General features: G+C 37.1%; 1 protein-coding gene across 7 annotated transcripts in view; it reads right to left on the bottom strand.

Moving 5' to 3' along the window:
- Positions 1-2,395: 2,395 nt before the first annotated feature.
- Positions 2,396-25,071, bottom strand: part of EDEM3 (ER degradation enhancing alpha-mannosidase like protein 3) — a 79,097-nt gene continuing 56,421 nt past the window's right edge. For 4 of the 7 annotated variants that reach the window (XM_057727317.1, XM_057727318.1, XM_057727323.1 and 1 more), the window contains 2 exons: positions 23,105-23,290; positions 4,652-6,351 (listed from right to left, as the gene is read on the bottom strand). In XM_057727317.1, the coding sequence (XP_057583300.1) occupies positions 5,945-6,351; positions 23,105-23,290 (593 nt within the window). In that variant the 3' untranslated portion in view covers positions 4,652-5,944. Of the gene's footprint in view, positions 4,002-4,651; positions 6,352-23,104; positions 23,291-25,071 lie in introns of those variants that run through there. The other 3 variants (XM_057727316.1, XM_057727319.1, XM_057727320.1) reach the window with 3 other exon arrangements.

Genomic DNA, 25,071 nt, shown 5'->3' with positions numbered 1-25,071 from the left:
TTTCTTAGTACATCTAGTTCGAGTCTGGGGGTTCCCGTCCTCCAGTTATCAAAGTAGAAAAAGTGGGTGATTGTCCTAGAATGTGTAGGGAAATTTCCACCAAAATAAATGCAAATACAAGTCATGTGGATCCAGTAGGTAAAGAAGTTGGTGGAAGTTGAGGTCATTCTTATCTGCATCTTATTTTCTCAATGAAATATATGTAGTGAGGTTATCATGTGACAGGGGAGGAGTATAGGATATTTGAAAAGAAAGGTGGTGTGAAGCTGTCATCTCAGAGTGGGAAAATAAATTAGCTAGAGAAATGTGGTTGGAATTGTGGGAGGTATTGAGTCTCATTTGAGACTTCTGTTCATGATTTAAAGTGATGCCTGATGGTGTGATTTCATCCAGTTCCAACAGCTACTTAAATTTAGGTGCAAATCAGTGAGTAGTTGGGTTTAATAAGATTTAAAGTTTTGGGCAAGTTTGTTCAAAAGAGGAAGAGACGTTAATGGTGGGTAAATGGGGAATTGAGGCCATGGGAGGGGTAACGGATTCTGAGAGACTGGAAAGATCGATTGATTGGCGGTCCTGAAGAACAATCCAAGTGAGTGGACAAGACTAAGTTGAAAGTAATGATTAGACACTAAAATCACAGGGCTTTAAAAATATTTATATATTTTATTAAATATTAATATAAGATAATTGGGGCTGGAAGTCTCTTAGCTTAAGACCTCAGGTAAGACAGGAGAGTGGCTGAATGAACAGATTAGTCCTAAATGTAGCAGCTGTCTGGAACTGCCTTGAGAACTTCATCTACTCTACAAATGGAGGAAGCTGGATGGGAGAGTGGGAAAAGGGAGTTTAGGACAAGCTAGCTGGCAGTGTTTGTCAGGTTGCCTCTTGATCTAAGGTCAATGGCTTTTCCTAGAAATTTGGAAAAGATAAAGTAGGGGGTTCCTGTGTAAGATGTGCCTCCAGTTACTGCAAAACTCCAACGCCAGGGTGGTGGCAGTGATGGTGGTGGAAGGTAGCAGCTAGTCCCTTGGTGTTACGTCCCTCTGTCTTTGACTAGCCTATTTAAGGACTTTGGTTCTCTCCTTAACCCTGTGAGGAAGGTTTCCAATCTTTTCATTTTAAGAAATCCATCCTACTGCTATATCCAAAGTATTTTTTCAATAGCACCTACTGCTGCTATTTCTTAAGACAGTACCACTTCTTAGACAGCTGAGACTGAAACAAGGGCAGAAATGTGCTCTAACACATCATAGGACTTCTAAAGTTAAGAATTTCTCCCACCATCATCTGGGATGATAAGTACATTCTTTTATGGATTAAGAGAATCCCCAGGATTCTATCAGTGGCCTCCATACTTCATCATAGAGGATGGATGGAAACTACAGACCTCCAAGCTTACTAGGGTAAGTCAAGAGCAATGCTTTGAGAAGTATAAGCCTTCCTAGCAGGTAGATGTTGACACTTACTAGTCTCAACCCTTAAATCACTTAGCTTCTCTTAGTAGATAGACCTCTTAGAGCTTGCTTTACCCAGAAAAGAAAAGCAACCTCCCCTTTGAAATCTTCCGAGAGATATTACTGGATCCTTTAACTCTTCCTGAAATAGCAAAGCTCTGTCCTAGAGGAATGGAAGCAAGCTGAGACTGGAATTAATGCCCTGAGAACGTGAGAATGGATCCTAACATTTCTAAACTTCAATCCCAGATTGGGAAAAAGTGGTCAGGTAGGAAAGTACTGGCTGAACAAAAGGTGAGCAGATACTGAAATGGGGGTGGGAGGAGGGGGTGAGAAGGACTGAGAAAGGAAGGGAGAGGATGGCACACTGGAAGGAGCATAGGCTCTGGAAATAAACCAGGACTCCCATTCCATTGACCAGGCACCAAATGTGGGACTTTACATAAGATGCTTAGAACTTGTTCAACTCTCAGTTTGCTGATCTTTAAAGAAAGCAATTATCAATAAATAATAGTGATTATTAGCAGATCTTTCAAGATGTCTGTGTTCAGAGACCCTGGAACAGTACAGATGAACAACATAGTATCACAGTATCTGAAAGCAGCCGCTAAAGGAAATGGTCTCACTGGAATTAACAGGAGAGGTCAGTATTATTCTCGATGACAATATTAAAAGGACAACTGATTTTATTAAATATTAGTAAACTCAAAACATAAACACGTTACCAATATTGACACTGAATTACTAATTCTACTGAGGGTCCTAGTTGAGCTGTAGAATTGTTCAGTGTATGTTTGCATGTCTATACTCTAAGCTGTCCCCCAAATTTACTCTCCTAGGGTAAAATGAAAATTAAAGGGAAGACAGTGGTGAAAAAATTTAAATATATCAAAGTATAAAGATATGCAAAGTGATGATAAAAATTAAAATTAAAACTAGACCAGGATATTTACATATTTTATTAAATCTTTACAATCAGTAATTATAATCAAATACACAATTATATACAAGGATTATATACATTTTGCCCAAACTTTTACATCACAGTACATAGTTTCCCTTAGAAATATTGTATACATTTATCACCAAACAATAAAATCCAACAACAGTAGTGTTACAGCACCTGTTAGTACAGACATCTTTTTCATAAATTACATCATAAGAAAATATACGGCTGTAAATTGGGCTTTTAAAAATGTCTTTTATAAAATCTGAACATACAATATTTCATTCACAGAATGTTTTTTTTCTATGTTCTGACTGAAGCCTTGTGCATAAAACGACCGGTTGGAATATTTACTAAATGCTCCCGTGCCCCACCTCTAAAATTATAAGCACTATTTGAATTACTGACGCTGAGCTTTCTTTATGGTGAATTTGGCATGGGGTTTGGTGAGGGAACAAATGCTGGTTTTATATTAAAAGGGCTATATGACGGTAATTTAAATTAAGTCTCAAGAGAGTATATTAGAGAAGTTAAAAATCACAGAGTGCACAATTTTTCATTTTACCCTCAAACACAGTGGAGAAAAAGGGAAAATATAATGTTAAAAAAATTGTTCTGAAACAACTATATTCTTGTTGGAAGCCTATTAAAAGTTAAAAAGAAAAAAAAAAAAAAAAACAACCTACCCCAACAAAATATTCCATCCCAAACATATCTGGTAAATTACAATTCTTTCACACCTAAAACTTCATGGGGAAAGCACTGCAAATTAGGGTATATCATTTTAATGGACCTTCCTAAACAGAAAAAACTCTATTTTTAATAGGTAAACAAGTGAAGTTTTAAAACTTGAAAATACCTGAATTAAATACTTTCTCTAATATCTAACTTTTAACTTTCAGATAAAATCCTTACTCCAGGTTTGTAAACATTGTATAAATCCTTCTGAATCAATTTTATGGCTGTGGTGATCACTTCAGCTCTATCTCTATGCAGTCAATATCTAACTGAGGTAGACCAGATGTTTCTAAAATTCAGGGTCACACAGAATCCCCTGAATTTTTAGAAAGTAAATAAAATGCTATAAAAGGTATTTAAAAAACAAAACATTCTTTTAAATGCCTAATGCTGTTGAAATTTTTTAATGAACTCAAAAACAACTTCGTGGCAGTATGTCAATTAAGAATGGAGAGTCAGTGACAATGCTGGAGTTTTGAAGCTGAACATTATACTTTCTTAGCTTGGGAAAATTCAAATATAATTCCTTCTAGATGTTACGTATAATTTGTTAAATTCTTTTTTTCCTTTTTTTTTTTAAGGATTCCTTTTTCTAAACAAGCCAACAATTTGCTTCTAAACCACAAAGAATGGCAACAACTCCCCCTAATGGCCGAAGAAAGGGTAAGTGGCAGTAAGCTGGCTTTTCCTTGTATGCCATAAGATCTCTGCTGGAAATAAAATTATGTTGTTTTGATAACTTAGAAAAGTTAGATTTAGACAACAATGGCTGAGCTACAAAAAGAAAATCAAATTAATGTATATAAGGCTTCTGTAATCCCAGTCTTGAAGGAACATCTGCTCCTTTTCTCCAAGCCCCAGTCCTATAAATCAAGGCAAGTCAAGTAATTAAGCTTCAGCTATTTTGGCAGCTTTGCAATTAAGATGAACAAAACACTATGCCTATCCTTCTGTATACTGTATGTATTATAGTTCTATCTTCTTACACCAAATTTCACATGCAGAGAGACTAAAAATATCCATTTTTGGTGTCAGGTTTAATTAAGGGCCAATAAAGGTCTTGTATACTACTCTTCCCCCCCCAAAGTGAATTCCCTATTAGATTTATTACTCACTGACCTAATTAAGTTTAGCTGGAATTTTTGAAAGTAGCTGTTTATCCCCTTATAAAAGAATATGTTTACCCAGGATCTAAGACATACTGTACATGAATATACATAACTACAATACAGCACTGCTGTTCTTTTAACAGCTCCATATACAGTTTTAAGTTCATCAGTACCTCAAAAACTGTGTTTTAAGAAAAAAGGTTATTATATAATGTCATGGTAAAGAAAAAGGAAATTAAGTTTCAAATATTCCTTTAGAACTGATTCAGGTAAGTTTAAAAAAATAAATAAAATGAGTAAAGCCATGATTTCAATTACAGGGCTGCCTACAGACATTAACACCAGTTTTTAAAACTTAAATGTGGCCAGCACCAGACTGCCACACACACACACACACACACACACACACACACACACACACACACACACACACACACACGGAAAAAATTTCTCATTAAGCTATATGGCTATATGTTAGTTGCTACTGTGTTTTTTACACAGGTTACCATAGACTAATTTTCAAGTCCATATCAGAAGGAATATTCGCTTTAAAAAAAAAAAAAAAAGCAAACGTAAAAACCATGATTCAACAGAAAATGTGACAGACTGCTTAGGTGCAACTTTAGAAACTATAGTTTCAAAGGAGGAAAAATAGTAGTTACTCCAGAATTTTTAGCTCACTACCACAGTTTTATCATGGCTCCCTAAGATAGAAAAATGGAACAAAATGTATTCAGCTATTGGCAACACAGGCCTTGTGGCTCAAAATGCATACTCAACATGGGATGGAGTAAGGCTGATGGCTAGAGGTAATCACCTCCAAAGAAATGAACTGGAAAAGATTTATAATTTACCCTACAAACATATAACTTTAAGCTCCATTTCAGAGTAGTCACAGCTTTCCCTATGGAAGGCCCAACGGCAAGTTCATATTGCAACATTATAGTTTCTCCCTTGCTCCATTTTTCAAAAGTATTAAGTAACCAATTTCCACAATATATTATATGACCTTTTTACCTGGTCCCAATGATTAGTCTTTATGCAGAGAACTCACTGAGAAAGTACACTGGCTTCACCTTTGGTTTGAATGAAAAGGACACTGCTAAAGAGGGGGAAAAACCTTGTTCATGTCACACAATGAAACAAGTGAGACTGACAAGCAAAGACTGCCTCCACCACGAATGTGTCTGCTTCGCAACCGCTCAGGTCGCTTTGAGTGTTTCTGTGAAGGCAGCATAACCAGAATCCCCACAATGTCCTATGTGCTTTCCCTGAAGACACGCTAACCCCAAAATCAAGAAAACTGAGAGCTTCCTTTAATGAGAAAGCTGTACAAATTCATATTCCCTACCTCACAGTTAGCTGAATTTGCTTCTTGTCTACTATCTAGAGACTGCAGAAATCTGGTTCCTAGGAATGCCCAGTAATCTTTTCCTGGCCTGAGGTGCAGCAGGGTGGTGCAATGCTGTCACCTGAAACTGTGAGTCTGCATTTTTGATGGGACAGTTATAAACAAGGTCAGCTCTAACACAGCATGTTCCAGATTCCTATGATAACTCACTCTCCCAGTCAGAACGTGGTTGCTCATCACCATACGTAAAGCCTCCCATGAGAGAGCCTGCTTAGTATCAGGGTGTCTATTAACCACAGTTTACCTTTTCTTTTGAAATACCTACCACCAGGTAGACTTTAGTGAGTCAGAGCTCATCCTTCTCCATCATTTCAAATGCTTCTATATCTTCATTCCAGTCTGCTAATATGGAGTCTATAGGCTGGACCTTTTTACCCCAGCTTACATTAGGATTGGAATCTTCCTCAGTTTCTGATTGTTCTTGAAGTTGGTTATCTAAATCTGTACATTCACCATCTAGACTTGTAGTCTCATGGTTTTCCGTGGGGTTAGAATTCTGTTCAGAAGGAGGAATGCTTGCAGCATTGTCTGTATCTGCTGGAGATAAAGATTCTGGGTGAGAGGTTAGAGAACTTCCCTCAGGAGACTCTTGATCAACCAAATCAACCTCCTGAGAACTTGACGCAATCTGTTCAGCACTCTGATTCTGAGAATCATTTTCAGAGGATGGTTCTTCATTTTCCATCTCAGGATCTGTATATGAAAGAAACAAACTTCATGCTACTTTCCCCTGCAAAACATGTACTATCACATTCTCAAAACCATACTGCTTTTTGGTAATAAAAAAATAAAAGTTAAAATCATGTCAATGTAGAACGACTAATAACTAATAAGACTGCCTTCAATGGATATTAGTATAGGCCAAGAAATACACTAAACAATATTATTTAAATGCATATAAATTTGTATATGTCTCAGATTTATTAAATATCTAAATTCAGGAAAGCATGAACATGAGGACAGATTAAACAGAATAGATTTTAAACAGCACATGCCATTGCTGTGTTTTAAGATGATATTCTTTGAAAAGTGATATTCCCACTCAGTAAACCATGAAAATGCAGACAATACAAAATTATGAATGATTCATGGTTGTCAACTGAATGATTAAATAAAGTATTTTCATAAGCACAAAAACACATTATTTACAAAACTTCTATTTCATTACTGGAAGTCTAGGAATTATAAGATATAATCATAAAATCCACTGAAAGGCTGAAAAGCAGATTAAACCTCTTATAATGAATATACAATAAAACCACTAGAGGCATTTTATTTAGGGTTCCTATAAGAAAGTACTTAAATATTAGCATCAATGCCCACATGCTGCATTCTCCTGAGACTCTGCAGTCAGTCGGTAAAGACCTCCCAAGGGTCCACTGTGTGGCAGGCACTGTGCAAGGTGCTTGGGATAAAACAGGGTGAAAACAAACACCTGGAAGGGAGGGAATATGGGGATATGTGTATAAAAACAGTTGATTGAACCTGGTGTACCCCCAAAAAAAATAAAATAAAATAATATTAAAAAAAAACAAAACAAAACAAACAAACAAACACCTGGCCTGCCCTTCTGAATCTTATAGTCCAACTGGGGAAAACAATGTTTACAAATAATTACACAAATAAATAGAAAACTCTGTGACACATGTTAGGAAAGAATAAGGAGATGTGAGGACTTCCTTCAGAAAGTGATACTTAACTGAGATTTAAAGATAAGCAGAATTAGTCAAAGAAGAAAAGAAAGATGGACTTATAAAACCAGAAAAAATGAAGGAAATACAGGCATGCAGGGAAGTACAGGAAGGTGCATATACCTACACCCTGAACTAGGGAAGTTAAGATAGTTCTTAGGCAGGGTGTGTCGGGGGAAGGGGGAACAAGAGGTAGGAGTCTCCACACATTCTCTCAGATGTAGAAAAGGTACATTTTAATTTGACATTTAGGGAAACTATGGTGGCGCCCAAAGAAGAGAAAGCAGTGTCTGGCTGCTTAGAGTTCATTTATGCTAGGTTACCCTAAGTTCAAGGGAGAACAGAAAGAACCACCTTCAACTTTGTTTCTAGACTGCATTAATCTATTTTAGAAGAATAGGAAACAGTGTAGGCCTATTTCATCTAGTAACAAAGACGGTGCTTTTGGCAAAAAAATCACTCTAGGGTTACATGTTATATATTTTGGAAATCTTGCTAATAAAACAGGATAAGAAAACAGTGTAGGCGCCAATCAAGATGGCAGAGTAGAAGGACATGGAACACACCTCCTCCCACAAATACATCAAAAATACATCTACAAATGGAACAATTCTCACAGAACACCTACTGAACACTAGCAGAAGACCTCAAACACCTGAAAGGACAAGAAAGAGCTCTACGTAACCAGGTAGGATGAAGGGGGGAAAAAAAGAGGAAGCAGGATGGGACTTCCACTCCTGGGAGGGAGCTAAAAAGAGGAAAGGTTCCCACACCCTGGGAAGTCCCCTCATATCAGCTGAGACAGAAAGAGATCTTCAGAGGCTCAGGTGAGAGTGCAGCAACCAGTTTGTGGCAGGCACAGACTGTCGTACTGCTACCCTGTGCACCCCAGCCTGAGACCTGTGTCTGCTGGTAAGGGGAGGGACTGGGTGCTGAAACTCGGGGCTTAGAGGACAGAGCTAGGGAGAGGACTGCTGTTGGCTGTGCGGAGAAAGCCTGAAGGGTTTGGAGTGTGCTATGACTGCAATCGGGGGTGTTTGCAGAAGAAGTCCAGGCCCGCCACAGAGCTGAAGAGCCATTGTTAAGTAGTGCACAAACATGCTCCCACATAAAAACAGCCCTCCAAGACCACAGTAGATAATTGTTTCTCCTAAACTCATAGAGCAAAAGAAATATAAGTAAAATGAAGAAGTAAAGGAACCACTCCCAATTAAAAGTTAAAGAGAATTCCCCTGAAAGAACAAACAATGAAACAGACCTCTTCAGTCTAACAGACATCAAGTTCAAAGATTATGAAAGTACTGAAGGAGTTAAGAAAGGACTATTGATAGAAATGCAGATTACTATAAAAAAGAACTGAAACTATAAAAAGGAACCAAGAAAAATTAGAGAACTCAATGGCTGACACAAAAGCTGAGTTAAAGGCAATGAGTAGCAGAATGAATAATGCAGAAGAATGAATAAGTGATCTAGAAGACAGAATAATGGAAATCACCCAGTCAGAACAACAAAGCCAAATGGAAAAAAAAAAAAAAAAAAAAAGCAGCAGCAGCAATATAAGAAACCTATGGAATAAATAAAGCATGCCAGTCTACACTTAGTAGGGATCCCAGAAGAAGAGAGAGAAAACGGGATTGAAAATGTCTTTGAAGAAATTATGGCTGAAAACTTCCCAAACTTAAAGAAGGGGACAGATATCCAGGTATAGGAAGCACAAAGGGTCCCAAACAAGGTAAACCCAAACATACCTACACCAAGACACATCATAATAAAAATGGCAAAAGTTAAAGAAAGGATTCTAAAGACAGCAAGAGAAAAACAAAGAGTTAATTACAAGAGAACCCCCATAAGGCTATCAGTTGATTTTTCTACAGAAACATTGCAGGTCAGAAGGGAGTGGCAAGATACATTTAAAGTTCTAAAAGGCAAAAATCTGAAATGTAGGATACACTATCCAGCAAGATTACCATTTAGAATAGAAGAGAGAAAGAGTTTCCCAGACAAGCAAAAACTAAAGGAATACAGCAATATTAAATCTATCCTAAAGGAAACATTGAAAGTGCTTCTCTAGATAGAAAAAAGTTAGACTCTTTAGGAAAAATAAAATCATAACTGGAAAGCAAATCATTTAAATAAGCCAGTACACAGATTTTTTAAAATTACAATTAAAAAAATTAAAAAATTTCTGTGAAAGTGATGATAACCACAATGAAGTGCAAAAGGCTGCCCATGAGGATGTGAAAGAGGGCGTCAGAACTACACAGCGTAGGGGAAGAGAGCAAGGAAATGGAGATTTCTTTTTCTAGAATGTGTTTGAGGCTATACCAGTCTAAAGCAAGTAGATACAGAAAGAGGTTAACATACTTGAAAAACAGGGCAACCAAAAATTAAAATCATACCATAGGTTCACAAAAACCAAAACCAGATTTTATGAATCTATCACATACAGTAAATTCATAAAACAAAAGAAAATCATCAGACCACAAAAGGAAAAACTGAAAGAAAAAGAAAAGGACAAAGAAGAAATATAAAATCAACAGGAAAACAAGGTTTAAAATGGTAATACATATCTATCAATAATTACCTTAAATGTCAATGGACTAAATGCTCCAATCAAAAAACACAGAGTGGTAGACTGGATAAAAAAAGAGGGGCTACAATATGCTGTCTACAAGAGACCCACTTTAGGGCAGAGGACACACATACACTGAAAGTGAGGAGATGGAAAAAGATATTTCATGTAAACGGGAATAACAAGAAAGGAGGAGTTGCAATATTCTTATCAGACAAAATAGACTTTAAAACAAAGGCTATAAAGAAAGATAAAGAAGGACACAATATAATGATAAAAGGATCAATACAAGGAGAGGATATTACACTCATCAACATCTGTGCACCCAAAAGAGCTCCCACACACATAAAACAAACACAGACATAAAGGGAGAAATTGATGGGAATATAGTAATAGTAAGAGACTGACACTCCACTCACATCAATTAACAGATCTTTGAGACAGAAAAGCAATAAGGCAACAGAGATCCTAAATAATACAATAGAACTGTTAGATTTAATTAATATTTTTAGGACATTATGCCCCAAAAAAGCAGAATACACATTCTTTTCAAGTGTACATGGAACATTCTCTAGGACTGACCACATACTAGGCCACAAAACAAGCCTCAACAAATTTAAGAGTATAGAAATTATTTCAAGCATCATTTCTGACCACGACGGCATGAAACTAGAAAACAATCAGAATAAAAGAAATGAGAAAAAAACAATTACATGGAGACTAAACAACATGATACTACAAAACCAGTGGGACAATGATGAAATAAAAAAGAAATTAAAAAATACTGAGGCAAATGACAATGAAAACACATCCATACAAATTCTATGGGATGCAGCAAAAGCAGTTCTTAGAGAGAAATTCATAGTGACACAGGCCTTCTTTATGAAACAAGAAAAGTCTCAAATAAACAACTTAACCCACCACCTAAAAGAATTAGAAAAAGAACAAACAAAACCTAAAGTCAACAGAAGGAAAGAGATAAGAAAGATCAGAAAGGAAACAGAAATTAGAAAAAACTAAAAAAAATCAGGGCAGAATCAAGATGGTTGAGAAGTAGAACGTGGAGCTTACCTCCTCCCACAAATATATCAAAAACACAAGTGGAACAATTTGCACAGAACATCTGTTGAATGCTGGCAGAACTCAGACTTCCAAAAGGGGAAGAAAACCTCCACATAAATGGGAAAGAGACAAAGGAATCAGGACTGGACTTGCACCCCAGGGAGGAAGTTGTGAAGGAAGAAAGGTTCCTCCACCCTGAGAAGTCCTCTCACCAGTGGGAAGATCAACCTGGATGGAGGGGGTGCTTCAGAGACTCAGAGGAGAGTGCAGCAACCAGTTTGCAGAAGGCAAAATGGAGAGAGACCTGCACAGGTGGTTGATACCACCACCCTGTGCTCCCCAGCCTGAGATGCTCACCTGCAGGTGTGGGCAGGGGCTAGGTGCTAAAGCTCGGACTTTGGAGGAAGACCCAGGGAAAGAACTGCAGGTGGACTGCAGGAAACAGCATGAAAAGGCTGGAGTGTGGCAACTGAGGTTGCACTTGGAAGAGGCCTTCGCCTGCCAGAGAGGCAAGGCACCATTATTGGGGGGGGGGGGGGGGGGGGCACACAAGGATAGGCACAGGATCACCACAGGAGCTTTTTTCCCTGCATGTGGACTCTCAGGCAACAGGACACAACCTACACAAGTTCCAAGTGCAGGCATGAGCCGCTGCCACCATCATGAGCTCCAGAGATGGGCACAGGCTGCCACCACAGCTAGACAACCTGCAAGCAGGTACCAAGTGCTGCCCCTGCTATCCCAGGAGTGTATCAGCTGCCACCACCATTGGGAAACCTGCAAGCAGGCACCAGTCACTGTTCCTGCTATCCCAGGAGTGTGCAGGCTGCTGTCCCTCCTCGGAGACCTGGGAACAGGTGCCAGTCACTGATCCTGCCATCCAGGAAGCACACACAGGCAGCAAGCAGTTGCCAATCACTTTCCCTGCTGCCCCAAGACATCACTGCTGCTGGGAGACACAGGAGTGTGTACCAAGCACTGCCCCTGCTGTCCTGGGAGTGCGTGGATGGCTGCTACCACTAGGAGACCCAAGAGCAGGTGCTAGTTGCTGCCTTTGCTGTTCTGGGGGTGCGCAGGGCACTGCCACAGCTAGGGGACCCATGAGATGATTGCAAATGCTTGCCCCCACTGTTCTGGGCACACACAGCCCACTGCCACCACTGGGAGACCCACAGGTGGGCATCAATTGCTGCCCTCACCGTACAGGGAGTGCACACAGACCACCACTCCTAAATACCCCATATCAAGGGGATAATGGGCAACACACACTGAGGAAAGAAGCAGCAAGCATCCAAACTAAAAGCACCCCTCAATTACAGACACGATGGCAGAGCAGAAGGACTTGAGCTCACCTCCTCTCACGAATACACAACCACAACTAACTGCTGAACAACCATCATCAAATGATTGGAACCTACCAAAAAAGGTACATCCAAAGACAAAGAAGAAGCCCCAGTGAGATAGTAGGAGGGGTACTTTTGCAATATAATCAAATCCCAGTCACTGGGTGGGCAACCCACAAAACTGGGAAATAATTTTATCACAGAGGTGCTCCCAAAGGACTGAGTTCTGAGCCTCAAATTAGGCTCCCCAGCCTTGGGGGCTGGCATTGGGAGGAGGAACCACCAGAACATTTGGTTTTGAAACCCAGTGGGGCTTGAATGCAGGAGCTGCACAGGACTGGGGGAAAAAGAGACTCTACTCTCAGAGGGTGCACCCAAGATTGCACCTGCACTAGGACCCAGCACTAAACAGTGACTCCACAGAAGCCTGGGCTAGACCTACCTGTGGATCTTGGAGGGTTTCCTGCCGAGGTGGAGGTTGGGGGTGGCTCACTGTGGGGGAAAGGACACTGGTGGTAGAGGCTCCACAGATTACTGACTGGCTGAGCTCTCCTGGAGGCTGCCATCTTGGCACTGAGACCTGGCCCCACCCAACAGCCTGCAGTCTCCAGTGCTGAAACACCTAGGCCAAACAATCAGCAAGGGGGGAACACAGCTCCACTCATCCACTCATCAGCAGGCACACTGCCTAAAGTTGTATTGAGCTCACAGCCACCTCTATACACACCCCCTGACACAGCCCTGCCTACCAGAAGGACAAGAAAGACCCAGCTCCACCAACCAGTGGACAGGCACCAGTCCCTCCCACCTGGAAGCCTGCATAAGCCACTGGACCAACCTCACCCACCAGAAGGCACACACCAGAAGCAAAAGGAACTACAATCCTGCAGCCTGCAGAAAGGAGACCACAAACAAAGTAAGTTAGACAAAATGATACAGCACAGAAATATATTTCAGACAAAGGAACAAAATAAAAACCCAGAAGAACAACTAAGTGAAGTGAGATAATCAATCTACCTGAAAAAGAATTCAGAGTGATGATAATAAAGATGATCCAAGATCTCAGAAAAAGAATGGCACAGACAGAGAAGATACAAGAAGTGTTTAACAAGGAGCTGGAAGACTTAAAGAACAGATAAATAATACAATAACTGAAATGAAAAAATACACTAGAAGGAATCAATAGCAGAATAAATGAGGCATAAGAATGAATTAAGTGTGCTGGAAGACAGAGTGATGGCAATCACTGCTGCAGAACAGAATAAAGGAAAAAGAGTGAAAAGAAGTGACAACAGTCTAAGGGACCTACCTCTGGGACAACGTTAAACACACCAACATTCACACTATAGGGGTGCCAGAAGGAGAAGAGAGAGAGAAAGGGCCTGAGAAAATATTTAAAGAGATAATAGCTGGAAACTTCCTTAACATGAGACAGGAAACACTCACTCAAGTCCAGGAAGCACACAGAGTGCCATACAAGATAAATCCAAAGAGGAACACAGCAAGACACATATTAATCAAACTGACAAAAATTAAAAGACAAAGAAAAAATATTAAAAGGAACAAGGGAAAGCAACAAATAACATACAAGGGAATCCCTATAGGTTATTGGCTGATTCTTCAGCAGAAACACTGTAGGCCAGAAGAAAGGTGATATATTTAAAGTGATGAAAGGGAAGAACCTATAACCATGAATACGCTACTCAGCAAGGCTACTATTTGGATTTGATGGAGAAATCAAAAACTTTACAGATAAGCAAAAGCTAAGAGAATTCAGCACCAACAAACCAACTTTACAACAAATCCTAAAGCAACTTCTCTAAGTGTAAAAGAAAAGGCCTACAACTAGAAACAAGAAAATTATGAATGGGGAAGCTCACCCATAAAGGCAAAGATAAAGTAAAGGTAGGAAATCATCCACAAATATGATATCAAATCCAGCAATCATGAGAAGAGAGTACAAATGCAGGACATTGGAAATGCATTTGAAATTAAGAGACCAGCAACTTAAAACAATCTTGTATATACATAGACTACTATATCAAAACCTCATGGGAACCAAAAATTTACAATATATACACACACAAAAAAGAAAAAGCAATCCAAACATAACACTAAGGATAGTCATCAAATCACAAGAGAAGAGAGCAAAAGAGGAAGGGAAAAAAACTGACCTACAAAATCAATTCCTAAACAATTAAAATGTCAATAAGAACATACATATCAATAATTACCTTAAATGTAAATGGATTAAATGCTGCAACCAAAAGACAAAGAGTAGCTGAATGAATACAAAAACAAGACCCCTATATATGCTGCCTACAAGAGACCCACTTCAGATCTAGAGACACATACAGATTGAAAGTGAGGGAATGGAAACAGGTATTCCATGGGAGTGGAAATCAAAAGAAAACTGGAGTAGCAATACTCATATCAGACAAAACAGACTTTAAAATAAAGGTTGTTATAGGAGACAAAGAAGGACACTACATAATTATCAAGGGATCAATCAAAAAAGAAGACATAACAATTGTAAATACAAATGCACCCACCATAGGAGCACCTCAATATATAAGGCGAATACTAACGGCCATAAAAGGAGAAGTCAATAGTAACACAATAATAGTGGGGGACTTTAACACCCAACTTTCATCAATAGATCATCCAGACAGAAAATCAGTAAGGAAACACAGGCCTCAAATGACACCTTAGACCAGATGGACTTGATATTTACAGAACATTCCATCTGAAAGCAGAAGAATACACTTTCTTCTCAAGTGTACACAGAAAATTTTCCAGACTAGAGCACATCGTGGTCCACAAATCAAGCCTCAGTAAATTTAAGAAAATTGAGATCATATCAAGCATCTTTTCTGACCATAACACTGTGAGATTAGAAATCAGTTTCAAGAAAAAAACTAAAAAACACAAACACATGGAAGCTAAACAATATGTTAGTAAACAACCAACGGATCACTGAAGAAATCAAAGAAGAAATGAAAAAATACACAGAGAAATGACAATGAAAACATGACATTCCAAAGCCTATGGGATACAGCAAAAGCAGTTCTAAGAGGAAAGTTTATAGCAATCTTACCTCAGGAAACAAGAAAAATCTCAAAAAAGCAACTTAACCTTACACCTGAGGCAACTAGAGAAAGAAGAACAAACAAAACCTAAAGTTAGTAGAAGGAAAGAAATCATAAAGATCAGAGCAGAAATAAATGAAAATGAAAGAGATGAAGAAAACAATAGGAAAGATCAACGAAACTAAAAGCTGGTTCTCTGAAAAGATAAAGTTGATAAACCTTTAGCCAGATTAATCAAGAAAAAAAGGGACAGGGTTTAAGTCAATAAAATTAGAAATGAAAAAGAAGTTAAAACAGATACTACAGAAATACAAAGGATCATAAGAGACTACCACAAGCAACTATATGTCAATAAAATGGATGACCTAGGAGAAATGGACTTCTTAGAAAGATACAACCTTTCAAGACTGAACCAGGAAGAAAGAGAAAACATGAACAGACCAAACACAAGCACTGAAATTGAAACTGAGATTAAAAAGCTTCTAACAAACAAAAGTCCAGGACCAGATGGATTCACAGGCAAATTCTATTGAACATAGAGAAGAGTTAACATCTACCCTTCTAAAACTCTTCCAAAAAACTGCAGAGGAAGGAACACACCCAAACTCATTCTATGAGGCCACCAACACCCTGATGTTAAAACCAGATAAAGATACACAAAAAAAGAAAATTACAGGCCAATATCACTGATGAACATAGATGCAACAATCCTCCACAAAATACTAGCAAACTGAATCCAACAATACATTAAAAGGATCATACACCCTGATCAAATGGGATTTATCCCAGGGATGCAAGGATTCTTCAATATATGCAAATCAATTATTATGATACATCATATTAACAAATTGAAGAATAAAACCATATGATCACCTCAAAAGATGCAAGAAAAGCTTTTGAAAAACTCAACACCCATTTATGATAAGAATTCTCTAGAAAGTGGGAACGGAGGGAACTTACCTCAATATAATGAAGGCCATATCTGACAAACCCACAGCTAACATCAGTCTCAAGAGTAAAAAGTTTAAAGCATTTCCTCTAAGATCAGGGAAGACAAGGATGTCCATTCTCCCACTTTTATTCAACATAGTTTTGGAAGTCCTAGCCACGGCAGTCAGAGAAGAAAAAGAAATAAAAAGAATCCAAATTGGAAAAGAAGTAAAACTGTCACTGTGTGTAGATGACATGATACTACACAAAGAAACTCCTAAAGATGCTACCAAGAAACTACTAGAGCTCATCAATAAATATGGTAAAGCTGCAGGATACAAAATTTAAATATAGAAATCTTTTGCATTCCTATAAACTAGCAACAAAAGATCAGAAACAGAAATCAAAGAAACAATTCCATTTATCATCGAATCAAAAAGAATAAAATACCTAGGAATAAATCTACCTAAGGAGGCAAAAGACCTGTCCTCTGAAAACTATAAGATGTTGATAAAAGAAATCAAAGATGACACAAACAGATGGAAAGATATACCATGTTTTTGGATTGGAAGAATCAATACTGTCAAAATAACTATACTACCCAAGGCAATCTACAGATGCAATGCAATCCCTATCAAATTACCAATGGCATTTTTCACAGCACTAGAACAAAAACACTTCAAATTTGTATACAAACAACAAAAGACCCCAAATATCCAAAGCAATCCTGAGAAAGAAAAACGGTGCTGGAGGAATCAGATTCCCTGACTTCAAAGTATATTACAAAGATACAGTAATCAAAATAGTATGGTACTGGCACAAAAACAGAAATATAGATCAATAGAACAGGATAGAAAGCCCAGAAATAAACCCACACACCTATGGTCAACTAATCTACAACACAAAAGGCAAGAATATACAATGGAGAAAAGACAGTCTCTTCAATAACGGATGCTGGGAAAATTGGACAGCTATATGTAAAAGAATGAAATTAGAACATTCTTTAACACCATACACTAAAATAAACTCAAAATGGGTTAAAGACCTAAATGAAAGGCCAGATACTCTTAGAGGAAAACACAGGCAGAACACTCTTTGACATAAATCGCAGCAATATCTTTTTGGATCCACCATCTAGAATGATGAAAATAAAAACAAACAAATGGGACCTAATGAAACTTAAAGGTTTTTGCACAGCAAAGGAAAACATAAACAAAATGAAAAGACGACCCACAGAATGGGAGAAAATATTTGCAAATGAAGCAACTGACAAGGGATTAATCTCCAAAATATACAAACAGCTCATGCAGCTCTACACCAAAAACAAGGAACTCAATGAAAAAATGGGCAGAAGATCTAAATAGACATTTCTCCAAAGAAGACATACAAATGGCCAACAGGCACATGAATAGATGCTCAACATCGCTAATTATTAATGAAATGCAAATCAAAACTACAATGAGGTATCATCTCAGGTCAGAATAGCCATCATCAAAAAGTCTATAAACAATAAAAGCTGGAGTGGGTGAGGAGAAAAGGGAACCCTTCTGCACTGTTAGTAGGAATGTAAATTGGTGCAGCCACTATGGAGAACAACATGCAGGTTCCTTAAAAAACTAAAAACAGAACTAACATATGATATGGCAATCCCACTCCTGGGCATATATCCGGAGAAAACCATAATTCAAAAAGATACATGCACCCCAATGTTCACTGCAGCAGTATTTACAATAGCCAAGACATGGAAACAACGTAAATGTCCACTGACAGATGAATGGATAAAGAGAGAGTGTGTGTGTGTGTGTGTACACATACAAACAATGGAATATTACTCAGCCATAAAGAATGAAATAATGTCATTTGCAGCAACATGGAGAGACCTAGAGCTTATCATACTCAGTGAAGCAACTCAGAAAGAGAAAGGGAAATACCATATGATACCACTTACATGTGGAATCTAAAGTACAACACAAATCAACATATCTACAAAACAGAAACAGACTTGCAGACATAGAAAACAGACTTCTGGTTGCCAACTGAATCACTTTACTGTACAACAGACATTAACACAGCATTGTAAATCAACTATACTTGAATTTAAAAAAAAGAATAGTGTAAATGCAGGAAAAGGAAAGACCAAGTTGTATTTTCAGATTGTTTTATACTTTAAACAACTCAATTTTTAAAAACACTATCAAGATAACAAAAGAACTGGATATGGAGGGTAAAAAATAGGCAAATAAAAATAACCCCTCTGTAGTAGCAATAACTGGTTAGAAATAACTAAGTATCCTTTTCACAATAAAACAGAAGCTACAACACAGAGGATTAAATTTATTATGAAATCTTATTGCTTAATACTATAAAATCTCAATGAAAACATAAAGCAAGATCTGATTCAATGTACAAGTAAGTGCATGTTCCTGGATGGAAAGTCAATATTTAACAAAATTTTCCTGTTTATATATAAGGCATGCAATTATACAATTGCAAAATGAATCCCAATTCCACTTCTTTTTCTTTTCTTTTGGGACCAGATGGAATTATTTTTAAGTTCCTATGGAAGAATATACATCACAGACAAGTCAAGAAATTCTGAAAAGAATTAGTGAAAGGAGAGTTGCCTTATCAGACATTAAAATTTATTCAAAATAGCAAACTGTTTTACTATTGGCACAGGAATAAGCAAACAGATTAGTAGAAAAGAAGAGCAAGTCCAAAAACAGATTGAATATATAAGAATATATGATATATAGCAAAGTGGCAACAATCAGCTCAATAAAAATGGCAGTTGGGGAAGTACAAAAAGGAAGAATATACCACACCACTACAAATCTTCATTCTGAGGTGCCTGTTGTCACAGTATGAAGTATCATAGTCCTAAGAGTGTAATGACTACATCATTAAATTCAGGAATGGTGTATCAGAAACACAGGAAGCAAAAAAGAACAAAGAAAATCTCAAGATACAAAAAAAAAAAAAAAACCCCCAAGAAAAAAGAAAAGTACTAAGTTTTAGTAATGAGAGGGCAAAGGAACCTTGGCAAAGACTTTGAGAATGGATGTTCTACAATCATTCATGCATCCATACAACCAGCGTTTACTGAAAGCAAGGAATACATAGCTGACACATGGGTAAAGAAGTACACTGTAATATAAAAGTCAAAGTATCAATACAACTATATTAACAAGATGTCCATATGTTTTATCTATGAGAATAAGAGAAAAGTTCATAGAGAAGACAGCATTTAAACTCAGTATTGAGAATGACAATGTTTTTAAAGAGAAAAAGGTTGTGGGAGTGGGACAGGGATTAACAAGGCATTTTTAGAAAGAGGGAAGAGATGTACAAATGCAAAAGTGCATGAGAAAAAATGCGGTGGCTGGAGAAGAGAAGCTAGGGTAGGTAAGTATTGATTCTGCTAATAAGAATGTTTCGGTTGCCCCTTTCCAGGCAAAGATGCCACCTGTTTACATACTATATTTGTCTCCTCAGAATCAAATCCTTTCCAATAGCAATCTAACTTCTACAGATCAACCACAGGACAGATTCATCCCCATCAAGATCAGTGGAGGATAACCTTAGGAAAATTAACACTGCCAGACTTTAATCCTGAGCAGTTCAAACCATGGGACCTTTCTTTTATTTCCCCTATTTTCTCTGTCTGCCTTTTTACCAGACAGACACAAATATAGGAGTAGCCCTGAAAATATCTGTCTATAGCTCTTAAGGCACTGGAAGCCTATACTATAAACTACAAGTATGACAATGTATTGAAACTTTTAAATGCTAATTTTTTTTTCCCCTTGAGAAATACTACTGAGAAAAAATTGAATCTTAATTGTAAACTCTTTCAATTTGGATCTAAAGGTAACAACACAGCATCTTTTGTTTGTGGGCACAGGGTGAGAATTACTATTAAGTACCTTTAAAAATTCTTGAAATTTTGGAAATGGACACATGACAGACACGATATTAACACTTCTGTGGATAACTTAACTTTCAGAAGTGTGATTGGTTTGACCTGAGGAAGCAGCATTTCCACTTGATAAATTACTAATGCTTTACTTCTGAAGAAGGTGTAATAAGTTATCTGGACATTTTTGCTAGCAGATAGGACCGTTGCAGATATTTCTATACTAATGACTGGGACTTAGAATTAGAAGGTGGGAGTGGGGGCTTGTTCTGGGGTTTCTATTTTCTGTATTAATATGTGGGAAGAATGGCTCACTCAAAACTGTGACTTTTTAAGAGAAATACGTAACTGTGGAATAAGATTTTTAGAAAAGCCAATCTGGAGGACATTTTATCGTTCAGATTTAAGGCTGCTATTATTTGGTATACTTATATAATCCTGCCTAGTACCCTTGATGGCACAATACGGCCAGATACAGAGCTAGGAGATTAAAAAAAAAGGTGAGGGGTGCCTTCTTGGTCTTGTTCAGTGCTTCTTAAAGTATAGCTGAGTGCAATTAACTGGGATGCTTGTTAAAATTTCAGATTCTGACTCCCTGCTTTCAGAGAGTCTGATTCAATATTCTGGAGTAGGACTCAGGAATCTACACTTTTAACTACTGCATCAGCTGACTCTGATGCAGAAGAGAAACACTGATGCATGCAGTAACCGCACAGGACAAATTAATAACCACTACAGACGTTAACTTAGAGTATTTTCCTAAGTGAATAAAGCAGTTGATTTAATAAAACTATTATCATTGACTTTTGTTACACTGATAAATATTAACAATTATACTATATAACTCATTGCTGATAGTTAATAATGCTGTACAGTTCTTTAAAAAGCTATAAAAAAAGGGGAATTGTTCAAGACTGTCAAAATATCTCTAAAACAGAAACAGTTCAAAAAATTGACAGACTATCAAAACTTTTTAAAAAATATATAATTTAAATAAAGCTCTTTTACTGCAAGGTCCTTAGGGGAATACTGTTACACTGTTCAGACTTTTTTTTAAATAGTAGAACTGATCTTTTTTCATATCCTTTCTCTTGGCATTGGAAGCACATGCTTTACCACAATCTCATAGTCCTAACCCCCACACACTCCCACACATAAACAGGTTTTTAAATCCAGTCGATATTTTAAATATTTTACACTGCATTCAAATAAAAAGTGATCAAATAAAATACATGCCATACAACGTCTTTGTTACAGTGAGTCTTGCATGGGTATGGACTAGTGAATTCACCTATTAGGTGAGATATTTAATTTACAGAATTTATGACAGGATCAGTAAAGAATCATCATTATGGGACAGCTGACTAGACATGAAAATAATCTACTTTAAACCAGATATTATCATGGTAGCCACTGAAACAATATATATATGTGCACATGCATGTGTGTATATACATGTATATATACACATACATATATACATATATATAATTTAAGGCTTATTAAAGATACTTACTACTATTAATAATGTAGCTCGGAATCATTTTACCTTTTAATATTGCTGCTGAAATTCCAATGGTAGCACAAAATAGGGGGGAAAAGCAAAGGTATTAAAGAGTTATATGGAATAATAATTTGCCTGTGTTTGATGTGCCTAAATGCATATATATAGGAAAGAAGATCTGAGCTGAAAAAAAGGGCTCAGAAAAAAAAAGGCACATAGGAGGACTTAAGAAAGATCAGATCCTTTCTATTCTGTTCCTATTTATACATCCCTGCATACATACATCCTACTCACTCCATAGCCCTTAAACAGTTGACATCTGAATGAATCTCAAAGAATAAAGCAATACAAGAAGACAAGACAAAAAACACTGATTTGGCTAGCACTAGATTATTGCTAAACTTTTTTTTTATTGTTCCACTTGGAACTTATATTGAATTGAAATACATTTCCTACATATCTGCCAAACAAGCATCCCAAACATCAACACCCTGTACAAATTATACAACTTTATCCATTTAAGCGGGGGGTTGGGTGGGGGGGAGGAGAAGTAGTGCTGTCTCTATAGATCTCCAGTGGATAAGAAAGACTGCTGTTATAAGCAGGATTACAGTCTATGTCTGATGGTTCATTTTCCCTCATTTATCCCCTATCCCTAGATATGAAACTATAAAAGAATACTAGTAAGACCTTGCATTTATACAGCAATTTGGGTTTCAAAGAGCTTTCAAGTTACTAACAATCACTTTGGCCTAGAGAGGACCATATACTCTCATGAATTAAGGCATGCTATTTTGTTCTTCAGGCACCAGCCATGTGTAACTCTGGTAACTTATAAATACCTATGTGATGAACTTAGATCTCAGTGGAGAGAAGCTGCTAGATTTCTATTTGCCTTCACCAAGACAGTGTTCATTTGATTACAGGTGGCCTGGTAAAACCCAACTACTATTATATTGTATACAACACCATTCTATACAACCTCTTTTTATTCCTTATAAATAGATGTAGTATCAATGAAATTGAATGGTGAACACCTGTGGATGTTAAAAATGACTCTCAATGTAATCTCTTGTATTTTTATCACTGGACAAAATCATAGCTAAAATTATAAATCACATATAAAAATATAATTCTAGAAACATTCTAACTCAGCAAACAAAGCAAAATAAACATTTTGCTACTCTTATTTCCAAAAGAAAAATATATTTTGAAACCATCTTCTAAAAATTTTACTTCTTTTACCAGTGAACCATAAATAATTTTTTTATAACTCATTTTTGTTATCAAATTAGGATAATTAATGTTAAGCTGAAAACAAATGACTTTTTACCCTTACCTCGATCTTTTGCTTTGTCAGAAAGGAGCACCTCAACCTCCTCATATTCCCGGATGGCGTCCAATATAATACTTCCTTCTTTACTGAATAAAAACAGCATGGGGATCTTGATGTCATCTGTGTCCTTTCCATCACCTGCCATCTGGAACAGAGGGGCAGTATCACTGCTACTCCCCTCATTGTCATCTAGCCAGAAAATGAATACAGCAAACATAAAAATGTTCGTCCATTAAAAAGGTCCAGCTACCAATCTTTACTGTTTTTTACCTGTGTTAATTTTCTGTATCAAGAACCATAAAAACACTCCTAGAAATTTATCCTGAGGAAGTAATTCAAAAGCAAAATGACCTACGCCTGAAAAAATTTACTGGAGTGTTTTTTGTAATTGTCAACCACTGTAAACTATTATAAGTAAATTATAATGAACTACCTGAGGGAACACACAGAAAAACCAAAATGTTATTATTACATAAAAAAAAGTAGGACACAAAATTCTATGACTATAAAAATTTCACATGCTTATGAAAAAGCCTAAAAATGGAAAAATTCAAAGACTTGAATTACAGTGACAGAACTATGAAATTTTATTGTTTAGGATTTCCTCTAATGGCATTATACTGTTTTACCAGACTAGAAATTGAGAGTTCTTTTTAATACACTGTTCACAAGGAATAATAATGACTATACAGTTTTTTCCTCTGTAAGTTGAATGAAACACTATTGTTACTTTACACTGATTAAATAATAGTAGCAGGACTGCTAAATGCTGTTTTACTGGTGATGCCAATTATGCCCAGCCCTAATCTCACATGCCAGTCTCCCTGGAGAACCTGACTTTCCCTTCTTAGAGAGCTTGCGTGAATAGGCCCTGCTAAGTGGAGAACACCATGTAGAATCCACCCCCTTAGCAATAACTGACTAGACAAAGGATGGCTATCTGACCCTCAGTCTCTCTGAATGATCTGGAAGTGGCACACAGAAAGACTTTCAGTTAGCAGTAGGTAAAAGTCCACTGACACAGTCTCTGCAATTTTGGAAAGGCCATTTTGGAACTGATAGGCAAAGAGAGAGTAGGCTGGTGAGAAGCTGCAGAATGACGCAGAATTGCAAAGAGTTGCAGAGAAGAGAGTCCAGGAGGACCCACTGATAGAGACAGAGAAATGTGAAAAATGCTAGCTATCATGGTTCCTGATCATGTTTAGTTCCCACTTTTACTTCCTTGAGCATTCAGTTGTATTTCTTATTCTTGGGTTCAATGAAAATAATCCATTTCCATACAGTAAACAAACCTCCCTTCTTAAACCAGCTAAATAAATTGTTTCTTGCAGCCAAATGATTTCTAAGATAATCTTACTTCTGGTACTTGGAATAAAAAACAACCAAGTCCTTATTTGCTCAGTTATATACAATTAAAACCAGTAGAAACCAAACAAAATGCTTCACCAGAAACAAAAAAACTTAGTGGAAAGAAGTTATAACATAAGAAAGTTTCCATTTGAAAAATTAAAAAAAAAAAAAAAGGACCATTGCCTCTTAGTTATTTACCCACAGAACTTAATACTGCATTCTGTAACTAACAGCTACAATTCAAATGAAAACATTTGAACTGACAAACCTTACAGAGTATAGAATACCATGAGAATCAGACTTCACCAAAAAATAGGGAAAATCTAAACTACTCCACATATGTTCCAGACTATTTTTTATATTTTTAAAGACTCAGTAAGATGTTCAAAATGATAGTGATGGCAAGGTATTAATTCTTCAATAAAAATAATCTCAGTTGGAAAATAACCAAGGATAAAGAGATGATTTAAGTCAGGCATCAGCAAACTTTCTGTAACTGGCCAGAGAGAGAATATTTTAGGCTTTGATGTTCACCTTTACAACCACTCAATTCTGCCACTGTAGCCTCAAAGTAGTTATAGACGATATGTAAACAACCTGACATGCTGTGCTCTAATGAG

Source organism: Hippopotamus amphibius, chromosome 3 (assembly GCF_030028045.1).
Source record: "Hippopotamus amphibius kiboko isolate mHipAmp2 chromosome 3, mHipAmp2.hap2, whole genome shotgun sequence".
Classification (NCBI taxonomy): Eukaryota; Metazoa; Chordata; class Mammalia; order Artiodactyla; family Hippopotamidae; genus Hippopotamus; species Hippopotamus amphibius.
Note: the sequence above shows the minus strand (reverse complement) of the source record. Positions and strands in the feature narration are given on the sequence as shown.